Below are 19,359 nucleotides of genomic sequence, written 5' to 3' on the forward strand. Positions count from 1 at the left end.
TCCTTGGCACTCATGGAATATCCTTTTTAAGCTCAAGTTCTGACTGACTTTAATGGCCATCTATGAGCAATCATCTATTTACAGAGTTTTGGATGAATAAGAAAATTTCAAGTTGTTTCTAATGCTACTTTGTTTTTCTGAAAAATTCCAGTGGAAGAACATATGAATGAGTGAGAGTGCTTATCTCCAGTCCAAACGGCGAGTGCTCTCTCTGCATCTCAGATACAGTGATCTTGCACTCTCCTAACTGTAGGCCACAGCTCAGCAGCCTCAGTTAAGGGCCTGTGAGCAGTACAGCTGCGGGCCAGCTGCCACAGGGCTACACCTTGGCCCCTCCAGGAATGTGACCTGCAAGAACTTGGTGGAAAACTGTGAAGTCAGCATGGGCTGCATAGCAGGGATGATGAATGCCCAATGTTACCAGTATCACGTTGAAACGGTGTATGTGTAGAAACATAAGGCCCTAGTTCCGTGGTAGAGTGCTTGCCTAGCATGAACAAAGCCCTAGGTTCAAGTCCCAGCAATGCACACACATGCTCCCTCCCTCTCCCTCTCTCCCCCTCTCAGGCTAGAGAAATGGTTCATTAAGAGCTCTTGTTTCCCACAGAGGAACCAGGCTCAGTTCCCAGCATCTACACAGTGGCTCACTCCAGCTCCAAACGATCCCATGCTCTCTGCCGGCCTCTGAAGGGAATGCACATATGGTGTGTTTACATACATACAGGCAAAACACAGAAAATAAAAATCTTTTCAAATTTACAGTATAAACAGTAAATGGTGTATTCTGTTTCTAACTCACAAAATATGTTCTGATCCTTTCTTTTCCACAGAGATCTTGAAACCCCCCCTGAAAGCCACAGAACTACTTTAATGTATTAGGGTTCTCTAAAGAAACATAGTCAGATATATTTATCTAGATGGAAAAATGAAAGGTTATTTATTAAAAATATATATAGCCTAATATGATTTCTCCAGAGAAACAACTAACAGATGTGTATAAAAGTAGAGATTCAGGAATTGGCTCATGAGGGTAAGGAGAGTGCAAAGCCACCATGTGTTGTTTGCACACTAGAGACCCGCAGAACGTGTGCTGTAGTTCGATTCAGATAAAGGCCAAAGGCCTCAAGACCAGGAAGCCGATGGTGTAGCCTGCAGGCCTGAGAGTTGGGGGTCTGGGGTGGGGGTGGGGGTTACAGTAGCTGTTGCTAAGTCTCAGTCTGAAAACGTCCCAGACCAGGAGCTCTGTGTCCAAGGGCAAACGTGAACGGCCAGCTCAAGAAGACACTCCTTTCCTGCCTTCTATTCCAGAAGGGACAGCCCACCCATAATGGCACACTGGTGAAGACACACAGGTCTCAGTTGGTCTGCTCAACCAATTCATAAATAGCCTCACACCCACACCAAGAAGTGCTGATTGCCAGCTGCCTGCGTTCACTTGCCTATGACTGAAAATCACAGACTAACTGCAAACAGGGTTATTTAGCTCTCGGTTCTGAAATCCGAGGGGTTCAAGATCCAGTGGCAACACCTGGTTATAGTGTCCCTAACTGACAGAGACCTTTGCAGAGTCCCAACCAAGATGGTGCTGGGCGTCACATGGCAAGGCAGGGCACACTGGCTCTGCTCTCTCCTCTTACAAGTGCCAGTCCCTCAGCATCCCTGCCATAGCCTCATATAATCTTAATCATCTCTCAAAGGTGCCACCCCTAAGTACCATAGTGGGGTTATGTTTCCACCTCAATACCACCCAGTGGGGGTGTTTGATGAAGACATTCAGCCTAGTGCAGCATCCTTTTGACCATAAAAACAAATGTTCCTAAAACATACAATTAACCATCTGTCTTAGTTAGGGTTTCTATTGCTGTGATGAAATGCCACGACCAAAAGCAAGGTGCGAGGGAAAGGTTTGCTTGGCTTACACTTCCACAGCACAGTTCTTCAATGAAGAAATCAGGACATAAACTCAATAGGGCAGGAACCTGGAGGCAGGAGCTGATGCAAAGACCATGGAGAAATGCTGCTTGATCAGCATGCTTACAGAAGCCAGAAACAGCAGCTCAGGGATGGCACTACCCACAATGCGCTGGGTTCCCCATCGCTCACTAATTAAGAAAATGTTCTGACAGGAGTATTACAGCCCAATCTTATGGAGGCATTTTCTCAGTTGAGGCTCTCTCCTCTCAGATGACTTTAGCTTGTGTCAAGCTGACATAAAACTAGTCAGCGCACCAGCACACATAACTAGAAATACTACTAAACATACCAAGTGGTTTATCCTCTCGTCCTTGAAGCTCCTGCATCTTCCATAGGAAGTAAACATAGCTGCTCTCTCTTGAAGTACCACAGACAAATTCCTTAACCAAAATAGACTCTTTAATATAAAACCATACACATAGCTTTACAATGACATTTCCGACCGTCTCGCACATACATACTTTTAAGGACTATGATTATTCTTATCAGCACACAGTAAATCCAGACAGTAAATATAATTATTTCTGCACCCAATCACAAGCATTGACTCCCAGACCACAGGAGAAGAGAAGACCTCTCCAGGGAGCTCACACACACTTCGCAGCTCTCCACTCTGACACTCGAGGACCCACAGCTTCCCGTCAGTAGATGCAGCTGCCAGCAGCATTTCACTGCTACGGCCGTGGTGACAGAAAGCAAAGGGTGTTGCGTACACCCTGGCTGTTGTCTCAAACTTCCACCGGAGGTGACCTTCTGCACTACAGCAGTAGAGAGAACAGTCATGGGAACCAAAAAATACTTCTTGCTCTGATGCTGAGATACACGGGGATGAAAAGATTGGTCCTCCAGCAGAGAAGCACCAAACCTGCAAGGAAAGAGGAGCAACAGGCAGTCACCCGAGTGCGACCTTACCCGTGACAGGGCTCTTCACACTGTTAGAAGAGGGGAAATGGGAGACCTCTTGGTAACTCCAAAAACAAAAGTGATGCCCATATCTGCAAAGTAGCATTCTCATGCCAGGCTGCTCCAGTGCTACAACCAGGACAAGATATACTAGGCCATCATTATAATGAATCTTGAGCATACTTGAGAATTCCTCCTGTTATGTTTAGAGACACGGTGTTTAAAGAAAAAAAAAACTCCATTAGGTCTTCAGTATATGTTGTTAAAAACAATCTTGGGCAGAGGGTGGAACCTTGCTCCAATTCTAGCTCTAGGAAAAAAAAAAGAGAAAGGGGAAAAACATGTCCTACTCAAGTGTTCCAAACACACTGAGAAGGAATTAGACTGAAAAGAATTTTAGATTTAGAGCTTTAAACAAAAATTTGTGTATTGCCAGGTAGCATGTGCACCCAAGAGGCAGAGGCAGGCGGATCTCAGTTCTAGGCCAGCCTGGCATGTGCAATGAGTTTCAGGACAGCACGTGAGACCTTGTATCAAAAAAAAATTAAATTATATATATATAATAAATATATATATATTTAATTATATATGATATATGACACATCAAACTCAGACCCATATGCCTTAAACACACACACACACACATGGAGGAAGGGAGGGAGGGAGAGGAAGAAAGAGAGGAGAGAGGGGGGGGGAACGGAACAGGAGAGAAAGAGAGAGAGTGCGTACTTACGAAAGCTAGGACAGAGTGAAAGTCAGCCCACAACACAAAACAAAGCAGACACTAATACACACACAGAGAGAGAGAGAGAGAGAGAGAGAGAGAGAGAGAGAGAGAGAGAGAGAAAAGAAGAAGAAGAAGAAGAAGAAAGAGAAGGAGGAGGAGGAGAGGAGACAGATAGACAGAGAGACAGAGACATCAAACAAGGGCTCCAAATGTAGCTTAGGAACAGAACTGTTGCTGATCATAAGCAGGTCCCTTGGTTCAGTCTCCAGGGCTGGGGGCGGGGGTTCCACACAGAACTAGATCTTCCCACCTGCTCTCCTGAGTGAGTAAAGCAGAGCAAACCGCCATCCACACAGCCGATGCAAATGTACCTCGGGCAACACCTCGGGGAAGAGAACAGAGGCTTTCCACAGGAGTGCTTCCAAACTATGCTCCCCGTAGCCTGTCATGACCAAAGCAATTGATAGCACTGAAAATCATTCTACAAATCAAGTCTCTTTAACATTCTAATTACATTTATTTACGGTGTGCGTGCACATGTATGTTCGTATGTATGTGCCACAGGGCACATGTGGAGGCTGGAGGACAACCTGTGTGAAGCGATTCTCTCCTTTTGTCACGTGGGAGGAGTTTTAATTCAGGTTGTCAGGCAGCACGCGCCTCTACATGCAGAGCCAGTTTACAACAAAGTAACAATCTTCAGAGCCAGAGCCACAGTGATAGTGATAGATGACGCTGTCCATGAAGCCAGCACAGCAGAAACGTCAGTGCCTACTTACAAAAGCTAGGACAGAGCGAAAGTCCGCCCCCAACAGAAAACAAAGCAGAGACTAACACAAACATCTAGCGTTAGGATGGAAAAACAATGTAAAAGTCAGGAAAAATTAAGATCTTTACAATGAACAAGAAGCTTTTTGTTGTTTGCTTTGCTTTTGTTTTACTTATTTTTTTTTTAAAGAAAGGATCTCACTATGTAGCCCAGGCTACCCTGGAACAAACTACATAGGCCAGGCTAGCCTGGAACTCTCAGAGACCGACCTGCCTCTGCCCCCAAGTGCTGGAATTAAAGGCGTGCGCCACTGAGGGACAGATGAGAACTTAACATGAAAAGGTTAAAAACAGCCTGGAGAGAGGGCTCAGTGGCCACATCACATGTTGTTCTTACAGTGACCCAACTTTGATTCCCAACACCCACACTGCAACTAGCAGCCATTTGTAATGCAGTCCCAGGGCATCCCATGCCCTCCACTGACCTCTCCAGGCACCAGACATGTGTAGTGCACAGACAGACAATTGCTTACACACATAAAAATAAGCAAATCTCTCTTAAAGGTTAAAAACAGCCAAAGAAACAAATAACAATATAAAACATGAACTCATATTTCCTTGTCTTTCCAAATAATTTCAACCATTTTAAGTGAATTCTAGCTCATTAATATGTGGAGAATATTTAACTGAAAACTACTCGGACTTTCAAACGTCAAAATCAAGATGGGGAATACAGCAACACGTTACTTTATGCCTACAGGATTTACAGCCAGTAGAAGTCCCCCGAGTGTGGCACAGTACAGGTGGTGTGGCTCCAGGCTCAAACATGGAGAAGAAAAGAGAGTTCCTCCACAGTTTAGCTTCCAGACACATGTCTTTTCCTGCAAATAAGAGTTTAAATTAAGTGTGTGGTGCTAGTGGTTAACAAGCCCACATACAGAGCAGCTAAGGTTTGGGTAGCCTTAACACTGTGTTGTGCTCTGTCTTGGAGGTGCTGGCACTGCAGCCAGAGCCTTGCACGTGCTGGACCACGAAGCAGTTGTCACTGTCTAGATGTCCCTCTTCACTCACTCAGAATCCTCCTGCCTCTGCCTCCTCAGTGCTGGGATTTCAGGCATGCGCCATCATGGTAGGTAAGTTAGTACCAAGGCAGCAAAGAACATCACTGATACTCATGTGTAACGGATAGCACGTTAGTATTTTCCCGTCTGATTAATTGGTGTGCATGGGTGACAGGATACGTGTGCATAGACTCACTCTGAATACACAACTTGGTATGTTTCTTCCACTGATTCTATAAAATGACTTAAAATAATTTTAATATATTCAAAATAAAATTATCTCATTTTCTGATAAAAAATGTTAGAAACCAATTACTCAATCTTCTAAACAATTTGATGCACATATTTGTCTGTTTCTAATTATTTTGCCAGGATGAAATAGAAAAAAATTATTTTTTGTCAAAGGACATGAAACTTACACAGTCACACTGCTTATTACATTTACTTGCTGTGCGTGGTGTGTGCACGTGTGTCTGTGAATCTCTTTATTTTTTTAAGGCATGTAGCCAAGCTGACCTCAAGCTCACTAAGTAGCCAGGATAACCGCACACCGTTGAGTCTCTCAAGTGCTGGGTGACAGACACATAAGCCACATATAGTTTGAGGGATGGAGCGCAAGGCTTCGTGCATGCCAGCCAGGCACTGTGGCAGCTGAGCTGTATTGCAGCCTCTCCATCCATCTTCCTCTGTGCCCTCTTATCTGCGACCTATCTCGCCGGCGCTGACTGCCAAGCACTGTAGCACAGTGAGCTATGTATTTCCAAACCAATCTCAGTGTCTCGTTGTCACTGCTCTAAGGCTAAAGGACTGAACCATTTGTGTTCAGCAGCTTCTTGGTGATCTTGTGTGTTTATGTCCCCTTGTTTTGGTTTTCTATCTGGGTTTTTCTAATTAATTTATATTTACTCTTTATTTCTATTTATACCAATTAATAAGTTTTGATTCGCTGTTATTTCAAAAACAACCTCAGTCTATTTCTTGTAGTTTTTATGAAAATTTGATATTTTCATATAATGTGACCTTAAAATAGCCTACTGAGTTCTTACTTTGATTTTTTTTTTTTCTGTTATGATCATTCTGAATGCTTTATAGTGCGGACATTATTTGAAAGGAAGCTAAAGATGACAGCATGTAACTAACCACGCCTTTCCAGACCCGCTGCTATGCTTGGGCTCTAGCTGCCACCTGCCCTCGGAGCACTGCACAGCACTTGTGTGTCTGCGGGGTGATGCTGAGGCGGTGACTTCTTACATAAATGTCTAGAGCATAGGCGTGCTGGTCATGGGATCCGACGTAAATGAGTCCTGTGGTTGGATCCAAGGCTGGCGAGCTTTTGACAGCATCTTCAGTAGTAAATGTCCAATATTTTTCTCCACTGTTACTTTTTAGAACATAAACTAATCCATTATAACAGCCTATAGAGAAACAAATGTAAAAGATGAGACTAAGATCCATTGAAATAAAATATTTAGTTTTAAAAAATGGCGATTCCTAGTCACACCCTTCATTTATGTTCATGTTCACCTACCCGATTTAGATTTCAGCAAACAATCAGAAACTGAACAGCAGTCACTCGTGTAAAGCGTTACTCAGTGCTGCTGTGGTGGAGTCTTTAAGCCAGCACTCGGCCTCACCTCCCAGGTGCCGGAGTTAGAGGTGAACAGCACTGCACCCAGCAGCCCTCACTCTGTAGTAGTACTATGGACCAGCAAGACAGCAAAGGCACCTGGCCCAAGCCCGACCACCTGCCCTTGATCCCAAGACAAACACAGGACAAGGAGAAAACCGACTCCTTGAGGTTGTCCTCTGACTGCACGAGGGCGTGTGCACACCCACACTGACAGAACTGGACCCAAATCAGTCCTAGCTATTGCTGGATAAATTACCCAGCGTCACGGGCTCAGATTATTCTCCTACCCCAACAGTTATTGTAACAGCTTCGTCATTTCAGAAAGGCTAGCATCAATAACAACCAATGTCCACTGGGCGTTTCCTATGTATCCAAGGCTTATTCTTTTGAGACAGGGTCTTTAGCCCAGGCTAGCCTCAGGTATCCTGTTAGGGGAGCATGATCTTCTGAGCCTTCTGCCTCCTCAGTGCTGGGACTACAGGTGTGCATTACACACCACCTGCTTTATGCATGCTGGAGACTGAACCCAGAGCCATCAGACCCGCATCCTCAGCCTACTTTTTCAAATATTTTACCATAATTATATCCATACTTATAGTTGACAACATGGAAGCAGAGTCACTAATGGGGCCAAATTTCCAAATCACCATGTGACACAGCCACACGGCAAGAACCTGTATTCTTAGCAACTACACCAAACTTTGCTTCCCAAGTGGTGGCCATGGATGAGAAGGCAGTGCAGGGATCCCAGACCTTGATGTAGTTGAGTAGAAATGATTAAAACAAACAACGAAAACCCTGCAAGTAAAATCACTACGGACACCTGGGCACCCACAAATCCCAGTGGATGGCTTCACTGCCCACACTCTACAGGGCTCTATCCATGGCCAACTCACTGCTTTGACTTGAGAGTCATCACTCATTAAGAGCTTTGCTTGTGCAGTGTACAGTGGACTGTTAAGCTTGCTCCACCCTGTCCACAACTCTTTGATGGTTGTCATGGGTTTAAAACACACCCACAAATTCTTAAATATTCTTCAAGAGGTGGAGAATGATTCTCTCCCCCTAAGCATGGACTAAACTTGGTGGTTTATGTTCAATGGACAAATTAAAGTCTTCCAAAACTGAAGACTAGGTTCTAAAAGGTACTATGTGGCTCCTATGGCTTTCTCTTTGGGAACACTCACTCTGAGTGATGTCGCATGCTATGTCGTGCAAACATTTGGATTGCTACAGAGAAGCTTGTGTGGTAAAACCTGAATCTTCTCAGCAAAAATGAACTAAGAACGAGTCTAAGAACTGCGCTCCCTCAGCTGGGCGTGATGGCACATGCCTTTAATCCTAGCACTCAGATCCCTGTGAGTTTGGGGCCAGCCTGGTCTACAAAGCGAGGGTAGGACAGCCAAGATAACACAGAGAAACCCTGTTTCTGGGGACAAAAAAAAAAAAAAAAAAAAAAAAAAAAAAAGAACTGAGCTCCTGTGCTAGCAGTGCTGCCTGGGAACCATCTTCAAGAGATCTTCAGGTTCACAGAAGGCCTGCAGGGGAAGTGCTGTGAGTCAGAAGGTTTCAGTATGACGTGTGTTACAGCATCAAGCTTCCATTTTGTCTACAAGAAAAGTGAAGTTCTAAGTCCAACAACCCACCAAATCCACAGAGTTTAGCAATACAGAGCTGAGTTTATATCCAAGCCATGCTGCTAAGCAGTACGTTATTAACCACTGACGTGTGACACCAACCAACCAACCATACAAACACACGCACACACACAGAGAAACACACACTGTTCAGATTCAGAAACTTACCCACTACAATAAACTTTCCACACTTAGACACACAGGCTGAGGACTCAATTCGATCTCCCAAAAGCTGTTCCCACCTCATCTTCCCAGAGTAAAGGTCAACTGCCTGCACTCTGTGCGAGTGGGAGCCGACATACACGGTACTGGATGACTTCTCCACAGCTGCTAGCACAAGCAGAGGGGAAGCATCTACGCATTTGCCTGTGTCGGACCGCCACCTCTCACGCAACACCATCCTCTCAGCCCCTGCCCCAGGGCTCCCCTCCTGAGAAACTGGGGGCTTTTTCAACCTTTCATCAGGCGCTGGAGGTCTTATGCTTCTTAATATTTGAGTGGTCGTCTGTGGAATTAAATCCAGAGGACAGACTGAGGGGCAGTGTCCTGACTTAGTTAAAAGCCTCCCGGTGCCCAGAGACAAAACCTGGCTCCCTCTGCTCAGAGCCAGCACAGCATTTGTCTTGATGTCCCGTTTTGAAGGTAAGGCAGACTGCAGATGTGCAGGCTTCCCTCTGGCTTCCTCAGGATCGGTGTCACTGAGTTTCCTTTTTGTGGCGTAACTCCTGCTGACTTCCAGGTCCTCCTGCGCAAACACGGTTTGAATGAGGTGGCTGTAAACATCTAAGATGGAGCTGCTGAGAATAACTTCCAGAAGGCCAGGAAGGGGTGTCCCGGTCAGTTTTTCAATCTCATTGAGGAGCCACGTGGACTTGAGGGAATCCCCGCCACTGTCTAAGAAGGTGGAGTTGTCGGGAACCTTCAAAGTACCCTCGGGATCCTCAGGGAGACTCAGAACAGACTACAGACAAGAGAGAGGGGAGATAGGGTAAGAGCCCAAACCGGCAGAGTTTACCATGTAGCAAATGACACAGAGCTCACAGGACCCACAACATAGGCAGCAGCATAAAAAAAAAGGAAAACACTAACAATTAAACTAAAAGGAATTCTCTACACTAACGACCATCACTGCACTACCAACTCTGTCACAGATTCACTGTGTAACTGCTAACTACCATTCCTTTTAGAGCAGCTTTCCTACCCACAGAATAAACTCACAGAAATATCTGCTTTACCAACTAGCCGTTAGGATCCTCACTGATGATTGTCCCTACATGGAAATAACCGGTCCACTTCACACACATCAGACTGTTCACAAAGGGAGTGGGAAGAACTTAGCTAGCCTGTTTTAAAGACTAACCAAATCACCCACAGAACTTTTAGTTTTTTCAAGACAGAGTTTCTCTGTGTAGCCTTGGCTGTCCCGGACCCACTTTGTAGAAGAGGCTGGCCTCGAACTCACAGTGATCTGCCTGCCTCTGGCTCCCGAGTGCTGGGATTAAAGGCGTGCGCCACCATACCCAGTTGTGGGAGCTCAGTTCTTAGACTCATTTTTAGCTAGAACTTTAAAAAAATAAATAAATAAATAAGATAGGGGTTTTCTCTGTGTATCCTTGGTTATTTTGGAACTATCACTGTAGACTAGGCTGTCCTTGAATTCATGCTTGCCTCTGTCTCCTAAGTGCTAGGATTAACGCCATGTGCCACCCTCTCCCCTTCCCTCCAGTTAAAATCTGTATCTTATCTAAGAAAATTTGCTTACTTATTGAAATACTTTTAAAAAATGCCTTGGGTAGAAACACACAGCTACTGCACACTTCTCCTCAGGACTAGTGGCAGAACCAGAATTTAATGACCAACCTACTCAGTAGAGCATGGCTTTAGCACGGCAGGAGCAGCAGGCACTGCACTGCCTCTCCAGGGGAGAGCCCTGTCGGTAGGCAAGCAGACACTGGCACCTTTTACATTACCTCACCGTCAATGAATTTCTTTGTGAGACATTTAATTAAACACTCTAACCTTCATTATGTACAAACTAGATGAAGGAAAGTATGCTAACTGGCACCTGGGCAGGAATAACATTCTTAAAATAGTTTTACTGGCTTACTGGGCATACTAAAATTCTCTATAATGAATGAGTTATAGAAATAAGTTTGTATTTAAGAAGTTGTACCTTCCATAAATACTGTAATTTTTCCCAAAGTTCCTCTTTTCCATGGGGCTTATTCCTGGGCTGTGAGTTTATGTAGTCTAAATATCTCTTGTTTAACTCGGAAACATCAATTTTACCTTAATATGAAGAGAAATTTGAAAAAACATTAAAATAACATTCGAATTTTAACCATGCAGCTGGGGATGAAGCTGAGTAGTGGAACATGTGTTCAGCACATACAAGGTCCTAGGTTTGACCCCATAAAATAAGCAAATAAATTTATCTTGCCCCAGAGCTACTGTATGTTTATTGGTCATGCGCTTCACTGTAAAGCCCTGAAATCATATAGCACAGAGAAGCAATTCTGAAGGCCAATGTTACAAAGACTATAGTGAATAACACAAAGAGACGCCGCTTACTAAGTTAAAGAACTCAAGACGTGGTACTGAGTAGGAGGGACGAGGCACAGAAGGTGAGTGGGGTACAGGGAATGAAAGGCAGCTTGTGTATACTAACTAAATGCATCTAAATGTCATGGTAAGGTACTATCAATAGTGTACACACACCCATATACACATATAAAACATACTTTAAAATATTTCTCTCTCTCTCTCTCTCTCTCTCTCTCTCTCTCTCTCTCTCTCTCTCTGTGTGTGTGTGTGTGTGTGTGTGTACTACTTTCAGGATTTGATTATCTTCTATCACACCATCAAGTTATCAAACGATCAGGCACGTGCAGCAACCAGCTGAGCCATCTCTTTGGCCCCAGACTTTTTCTTTAAAGCAGCGTCTTAGGGGCTATAGAGATGGCTCAGCTCAGCGGATAAGAGCACTGTCTACTGGGCTGGAGAGATGGCTCAGAGGCTAAGAGCACTGTCTCTTCTTCCAAAGGTCCTAAGTCCAATTCCCAGAAATGACATGGTGGCTCACAACCATCTGTAGTGAGATCTGGTGCCCTCTTCTGGTGTGAAGGCACACATGCAGGCAGAATATTGTATAAATAATAAATAAATCTTTTAAAATTAAAAGAAAAAAAAAAAGAGCACTGTCTACTCTTCCAGGGTCCTGAGTTCAATCTCCAGCAACCACATGGTGGCTCACAACCATCTATACTAGAATCTGATCCCCTCTTCTGGCATGCAGGTGTATATGCAGATGGAGCACTCATACATAAATAAATAAAATCTTTAAAAAATAAAAATAAATAAAGCAGGGTCTTACTATGTAGCTCAAGTTGGTGTCAAGCTTAGTAATAATCCTCCTGTGTCAGTCTCCCTAGTGTTGGGACTGTAGGTATGTGGCACTGTGTCTGATTTTAAGAGAATATGTTTTTCAGCCTGGGCTACATAATGAAATCAAGGCAACCCTGAAATAGACTTCAAGATCCTGTTGCCAAAATGTATATAATTTGAAGCTAAGTAGTACTAGGCAGATTTTCAACTCTAGCACTGTGATGGTACAATTTAGGTGTCACTGTGAGTGGGCCATGGGGTTGGGCCACTGTTTATCACTGACTCTGGGTTATCTATAATGGTATTTCACAAAATATTCATTTATTTTAGCATATGAACCAGTGGACAAAGTAAAGGAGACTGTGTTCCCAAACTGGCTGGAGATCAGCCCGGCCCTCGGGGGCTCAACACAGCAGAAGCAGGAGGAGGGCATTGCACCCCACTGCACCCCATCTCATCCTCACTGTATGTGCTGGGAGCCGCCCTGCCACAGAGTTAAAGCTCTGGCTCTCCTGGTCCTCAGGCTGCAAAACTGAGAATTACAGCCCCAACTTTCTGAGGCCCCTCCAGCTCACAATTCCAGTATGAGACGTTCCGGCCTCTAGAGCCGTGTCAGTCAGTTCCTGGCAATATTTTTCTAACTCTACCTAAGCATTAGTTCTGTTTCTATGGTGACCCCTGAGAAATACAGCCACTGACTAGCTGTCATGGCTGACCTTCAGGACCAACCTGGCTGGACTCAGAGTCCCCTAGGAGACTGAGGAACGCCACTGGGTATATCTGTGAGGATCTTCAGAGGATGAATGAAGCAGGGAGACCCATCCCTGACTACAGGCTTGGGGTACAAAGAGGCAAGGAAACATCCAGACAGAGCCTGTCTTCATCCTTTTCTCTGCTTCCTGGCCCGCCATCACATGATCTCAGCTGCTCACTAAGCCTTCCCATGCACGGCAGGCAGACACACCATAAAGGGGCCTGGGGAGGAATCACCCACCTATAACTCATACATCAGAGTGATGTCATCCACTCACAGGCACTTCTGAAGAGAAATGAGCTGGTTCCACAAAGCTAACTCAGAGTGGGCCTACCATAACTAATGCTAGTGGCACTTATAATGAACTTCGGTGGCCATTAACCTAATCTGGAGCACTAGTGTTCTCCAGCACTGCACATGTCTGCTTTTCACTTTACCGTGGCATGTAAATGGGAGGCTATCAATCAGCACCACGTCATCAGGGAGGGCGTGCGTTGGAAGGTGTTTCCGCAGTTCTTTAAAGATGCAATCCTTTACTGAATCAGCTTTGGATACGACGAAGAGAACCAACTTTTCCTGATTATACCACGTGACTGCACAGGTCTCCACCTGGGGAAGTTCTTCAGCCACCTGTAGGGGAGAGTGTCTCATTTACTCACGGGGACATCTAGGAACAGGCTCCTGAAGGCTCAGACTTAGTCTATCTAAAATCAGTACAGCTGAATTAAATTCCAGAAAATACCTGGGATTTTAAAAAAGTTGTTTGCTATTGGTATCTACATTGAAAGTGGTAATTCTGTTAGTCATAGATACCAATAGCAAACAACTATTTTAAAATCCCAGGTATTAATTACCACTTTCAAAAATAATACGTTCTGCCAGGCATGGTGGCGCACACCTTTAATCTCAGCACTCGGGAGGCAGAGGCAGGTGGATCTCTGTGAGTTCAAGGCCAGCCTGGTCTACAAAGCAAGTCCAGGACAGCCAAGGCTACACAGAGGAACCCTGTCTCGAAAAACCAAAAAAAAAAAAAAAAAAGACCCCCAAACAAACAAACAAAAAAAACATTCTAAAGCAAATAAGCCAATGTATCTGCAAAGATCTCAAAGTCTACTTTGTTATTTACTTTATTTCTTTCTTGTATGTGTGTCTGTGTGAGTCATGTGAGTGAAGGTGCTGGAGGAGGTCAGAGGGTGCTGGGTCCCCTGCAAGTGGAGGGGTACAGAAGGGTGCTAGGAAACAACCCTGTCTTCTGCCAGAGCAGTAAGTATTGCTAACCACAGAGCCAGGCTTGGGAACTCACAGCTGTAACCGTAACACTAGGAAGCAGGAGGCAGGAGGACTTGGAATTTCAGACTAGCGTGGGCCACAGAAAGGTGCTTAGGTGGCCCTACCTGTTGTACGAACTCAATGTTAAGGCGTTTGCCATGGCGCTTGATCTGGCTGTCCTTTCTTCCCAAGAAAAATATCTCTCCATCTTTCACAGTCACGAAGTCTCCTGTGGCTCGCATGGTACCAAGGGGCACTGTCATGTCATCATCAAGAAAGCATACTCTATTTTCCCCACCTTTCAAAGATAAACTCCATTGTCATAAGACCCATGGACATTTTATTTAACAACATCAAAATCAAGGTACCTCTAAAATTCAGGAACTTTTAAATGCTACCTGATAAACTTGGGCACGATAACTTTAGGAAGTTAGTAAAGAGATAAAACTAAAAACATATATGATTTCTAAAAATATATATGATTTAAAACATATCCTTAGAATACTGGTAGATATAGTTTTGTCTACAAATGCTAACATTTTAAGTTACTTTCCTAAATTATTAGAAACTGCATGTGAAATAATTCAGGTAAACTTGAAATATCTCATGATTATGAAAAGATTAAAATTTAGCACTGAAAAGTACACCCTATATAAAAGAATCATAAAATGAATAAAATAAACACTTTGTTTTTCTTTTTGAAAAATCAACCAATAAATGTAAGCCAACCTAAAAATACTTGGCCAGTGCCTTCGTGAACTGGGGACCCATTTGTGTCTCTGACTTCAACCACTGTTCCAAGTAGTGGAGACCCCAGCTGTACAGTGGAATCATGCCTGCAAAAAAATACAGCCCAGAGCAGGTTTAAATCTCACATTTGGGCAGATGACTTCCCAGTATATTAAAAACACAATACAGTGCATAAAACAAAAACAGTTTACGGTGCCATTCAGACCGCACTAGGGAACAGTAAGCAGAAAGGGTGTCGTATGTTACTGATTCAGTCACAAAAGTCTAGCAGGAGCTCATCACGAGTTATAGGAAAGACTCTGGATTCTTCACTTGAAACTCTAGACAAAACAGTGTTTTTAAAATGATCCCTACAGCACTGACAACCCCATTAGTAGGCTTTGGAGTGCGGCTCCCTGACAGAGGATGCACTTCCCATGCAAGGATCATCACCTCGACAGCCGTCACAGTCAACTGCCACCCCGAGCCCGAACTCACAAACCCCAGCACGAATGCCTCCCCTCCCCTCTAGCAGGTGTAACTAAAAGCCCTTACTTCACAGTAGAATTAAGAATCTCCTCTGGGATCCTGTAAAAAGTCGCCCAACTGGATACCTCAGTGATACCATAAATGTTAAATATCTGCGTCCTGTTGCCTTTGCCTCGCCAGCTTCTGAGGATGGACAGTGAGGGGAAGGCTTCCCCACCGAGGGCTAGCACTCTCAGAGAAGTACGCGCTGACAGGACAGTGGACTTGATGAGCTCAGATCCAAATCTTCTCAGCAATGTTGGCGTTGCCTAGAAACACAGTCAAATCACCAGGTTTTCTCCTTCCTCAGGTAACTATGTATAATTAGTTCAAACTTTGCATTTGGAGCCCATGTGGACATTAAGGCTGTGGTGTTTTCTAACATTATTACTATTTCAGTGTACGTTTCTGTGTGTGTGCCTGCAGAAGCCAGAAGAGAGTGCTGCGTTCCTTAGAACAGGAGTTACAGGTGGCTGTCAACCTCTAGACGCAGGTGCTGGGAACCGAACTCTGGTCCTCTGGGGGAACAGGACATACTCTTAACCACTGGGACATCTCTCTAGCACCAAGGCTAGATTTATATTAGTTCTATTTATAAAACCCTAAATAAGTATTTCACAATTCATCCATGTTATTGTATACATAAACAGTTCCTTTCTTTTTTATTGCCAAGTAGTATTCCACTGTATAAGTTAGCACTGATTTTGCCATCTCCATATAAAATCTAGGATTGACTTGGAAATTTCTACAAACATTTACTGGGATTTTGGTAGAAATACTAAATAAAGCCTTTTAAGTGAAGAGAGCTCTGTGTGGTAGTGCATGCCTAAGATCCAGCGCTCTGGCGCAGGGTGGTGAAGCCTTGAGTGGTTTCACCAGAAAGATAAAGATGAGCCTTCTGCCACTTTTTATTATTGCTGCCTTTGTTATTCTGGTGTCTCACGAGTGCAACAAGGACCAGGGGAAGGCGAGGAGGAGTTATTTAGGACACTTGACATATTTATAGATGGAGGCAGCGAGAACTACCCTCCTACAGGGCAGGGACTCCTACATACGTGTGAAATGTCTGTTACATAGGTAGGCCTTTAATTTCCATAAATAATGTTACCAAGTTTTCTGTGGATGGGTCCCACTAGTCTTTGACTTATTATTGTTATGCTAGCATAAAGTAATATTTTCTTAATTTTACTTCAGGTATTTCCTTACTAGAAATACACCTATATGGAAATGCATATGAATATATACATATATTTATACATACAGGTACAGTTAATTTTGTATCAAGTGAATATCTCCCAATTTTACTGCTTATTAGTTAGTCCTAATGCCTTCCTTCCTCTCTCTGCCTTTCCTAGTTGTCTAGATACATGATCATACTAACTGCATAGGAAATGCCTCCTCCAACTGATTTTTCTTCTCTTCCATTGTTTTCCTCTTCTTCCTTCACCTTTCCCCTTGTCCTTATCACACTGGTGAGACACAGAGTAATAATAATAATAATAACAACAACAACAACAACAACAACAACAACAACAACAACATGGCAGAAGGTTCATCTTATCTTTCTGGTTAAGGCTTTGTCACAGATCTGCCAGAGCGCTGGAAATTAGGTATTCCCCACCACACAGGGCTCTCTGAGCTTTTTAAGACTTTATTTGTATATATGTGTGTGTGACTACATGTAGGTGCATGCATATATGTGCAAGTGCCCATAAAGGCCACAAAAGGGTGTCAGATTCCCTAGAGCCAGAGCCACCCGAAGTGGATGCTGAGACCTGAACTCTGGCGCCCTAGAAACATAACAAGTACTCTTAGCCCGTCTCCAGACAAGGAGCCACTGACAACTGCCAGCTGCTAAAAGGGTCAATTTTCTCCTAAGGGTGTAGCCCTGGTAGGTCAACTATGTGCTAGTGGAAGGCTACAAATCCAATATTTAGCTGCACAAATTGGCCTTGATGAGGGGGAAGAAAAGAAGACACAAATTGGGTAGTTAGGTAAGGAAGGAGGAGCAGATCTTGAAGAATTGGAGAAAGAGGGTGAATTCTCAAAGAATAAAAAGTGGTTTTTACAATTGTGGAAAAGGTGTTGGTGCATGTGCACATGGGCATTAGTGTACACATGCACGCAGTGTATATCCAGTGTCTTCTACCACTCTCTACCTTATTTTTTTGAGAAGAGTCTCTTACTGAACTAGGCTAGCCAGTTAGTGAGCTTACAGGAACCCCTGCTGCCTCGGCCCCCAACACCAAGATTCAGGCATATGTGGCATGCCTGGTTTTCATGCATTCATAAAAAGTGCTCTTACACACACTCTAGCTCCAATTTTTTTTGTTTTGTTTTTCTTTTTTAAAAGACAGGATTCTATGTAGCTCAGGTTGGCCTTGAACTCACTATGTAGCAGAGGCTGCTCTTAAGCTCTTCATTGGGAGCTTCCACCTCCCAAGTACTGTTTCTTAGCTCATCTGTAATGGGGTAATATACCAGCTTTTGGTAGGAAACACAATATGCTTAAATGTTATGATAGAAGAGACCCAACACCACATCCATAGTCAGGGTCAAGTTTTCCCAGTTACTGTACTCCAGGGGAATGTTGTTTCTCTTTCATTTTAAAACAAACACGTGCCATCACAAGGTGGTAGCCTTTGATGAGCTAACTACACAATCGTTAGTGCACTGGGAAGAACTATAAGAGTATAAAGGACCCTCTAAAACGTGTAACATTAGAAGAATGAAGAAGCCGGTTCTGCTGCTGCTGACATGTACCTGTAGCACAGTCACTCTGTGGCGGGAAAAGAGAACATCAGCTAATTTTGATGGGAGCACTTTGATAGAAGTTGGTACGATAAGTAGACAGGCCCCACTGGAGAGAGAAACAAATATTTCCACGACAGATGGGTCGAAGGTCAGAGGTGAAGCCAGAAACAAAACATCTTCTTGGGTGATGCCAAAAAGTACCCTAAAGGCAAACAGAGCAGAGGCGTCATGGGGAAGGCTTAAGCCTGGGTTTGCACAGACCCTGAAGAAGTGTGGAGTAGGGACTGGAGAGATGGCTCAGTGGTTGAGAGCATTTCCTGTTCTTGTAAAGAACCCAGGAGCACCCACGGGGTAGCTCACCACCATCTGAAACTCTTGTTCTGGGAGATTCATGCCCTCCTCAGGCACATGGTACACTGACATACATCCAAGGAAAACATTCATAGACATGAAATAAAAATAGGTAAATCTAAAAGAAGAGGAGGAGGAGAATGAAAAAGCAGCAAGGTCAGCATCAAGGAGAAAAGTTCTCTGGATTCTTCAGACTTCATTCTTCAGATTATCCAAAATGGTGCTGTCGCTACTGGAAACCCTTTATGAAAAGTTGGACCAAGAGTGGTGGCGCATGCCTATAATCCCAGCACCTGGGAGGCAGAGGCATGCAGATCTCTGTGAATTTCAGGCCAGCTTTATCTACATAATGAGTTCTAGGACAGCCAGAACTACATAGTGAGATCCCCCACCTCAAAAAATTAAAAACAAACAAATAAATAAAAGAAGGGTCCTTAAATAATACTTTTTTCTTCTTCTGCCAGACAAGTCTTATCATCTGTGACTACTTTCTGATATGTCAATTTAGAATAAACTGTAACCCCCAGAACTCTCTTCCTACTATGCTTTCATTTTGGTTTTGTTTTTATTTTTATTGTTTTGTTTTTTTGGAGGCGTTGTCTCACTATGTCGCTCTGGCTGGCCTGCTACTCACTCTGTAACCCAGACTGTCCTCAAACTCACAGCAGTCCTCCTACTTGGCTTTCTAATAGCTAGGACTTCAGATGTGCACCTCCAGTTACTTAGGTTTCCCTTGAAAAGGAAGGGAACAGAGAACAGGGCAGCTGCCACTTAGTACAGCACACACTCTGTCAGTTATCCGTGATCAGCTGACTTTTATCAACCCTGAACTGGCTGGATTTCTTCCTCAATACAAAATCAAATACGGCTGGAGATAGGGCTTAGCGGTC

The 19,359-nt window shown here is 43.9% G+C and overlaps 1 protein-coding gene across 13 annotated transcripts in view; it reads right to left on the reverse strand.

Annotated features, from left to right (window-relative positions):
• Positions 1 to 2,351: 2,351 nt before the first annotated feature.
• The window catches only part of AASDH (aminoadipate-semialdehyde dehydrogenase), a 29,556-nt gene continuing 12,548 nt past the window's right edge, over positions 2,352 to 19,359 (reverse strand). For 8 of the 13 annotated variants that reach the window (XM_084760508.1, XM_084760511.1, XM_084760509.1 and 5 more), the window contains 11 exons: positions 18,128 to 18,320; positions 15,392 to 15,633; positions 14,837 to 14,943; positions 14,233 to 14,405; positions 13,276 to 13,468; positions 10,874 to 10,989; positions 8,869 to 9,661; positions 6,685 to 6,848; positions 5,131 to 5,253; positions 3,915 to 4,046; positions 2,352 to 2,839 (listed from right to left, as the gene is read on the reverse strand). In XM_084760508.1, the coding sequence (XP_084616634.1) occupies positions 2,438 to 2,839; positions 3,915 to 4,046; positions 5,131 to 5,253; positions 6,685 to 6,848; positions 8,869 to 9,661; positions 10,874 to 10,989; positions 13,276 to 13,468; positions 14,233 to 14,405; positions 14,837 to 14,943; positions 15,392 to 15,633; positions 18,128 to 18,320 (2,638 nt within the window). In that variant the 3' untranslated portion in view covers positions 2,352 to 2,437. Of the gene's footprint in view, positions 2,840 to 3,060; positions 3,188 to 3,914; positions 4,047 to 5,119; positions 5,254 to 6,684; positions 6,849 to 8,868; positions 9,662 to 10,873; positions 10,990 to 13,275; positions 13,469 to 14,232; positions 14,406 to 14,836; positions 14,944 to 15,391; positions 15,634 to 18,127; positions 18,321 to 19,359 lie in introns of all 13 variants that reach the window. The other 5 variants (XR_014775205.1, XR_014775206.1, XR_014775207.1 and 2 more) reach the window with 5 other exon arrangements.

The sequence above is a fragment of the Acomys minous genome (genome assembly GCF_964271855.1).
Source record: "Acomys minous genome assembly, chromosome: 15".
Taxonomy (NCBI): Eukaryota; Metazoa; Chordata; class Mammalia; order Rodentia; family Muridae; genus Acomys; species Acomys minous.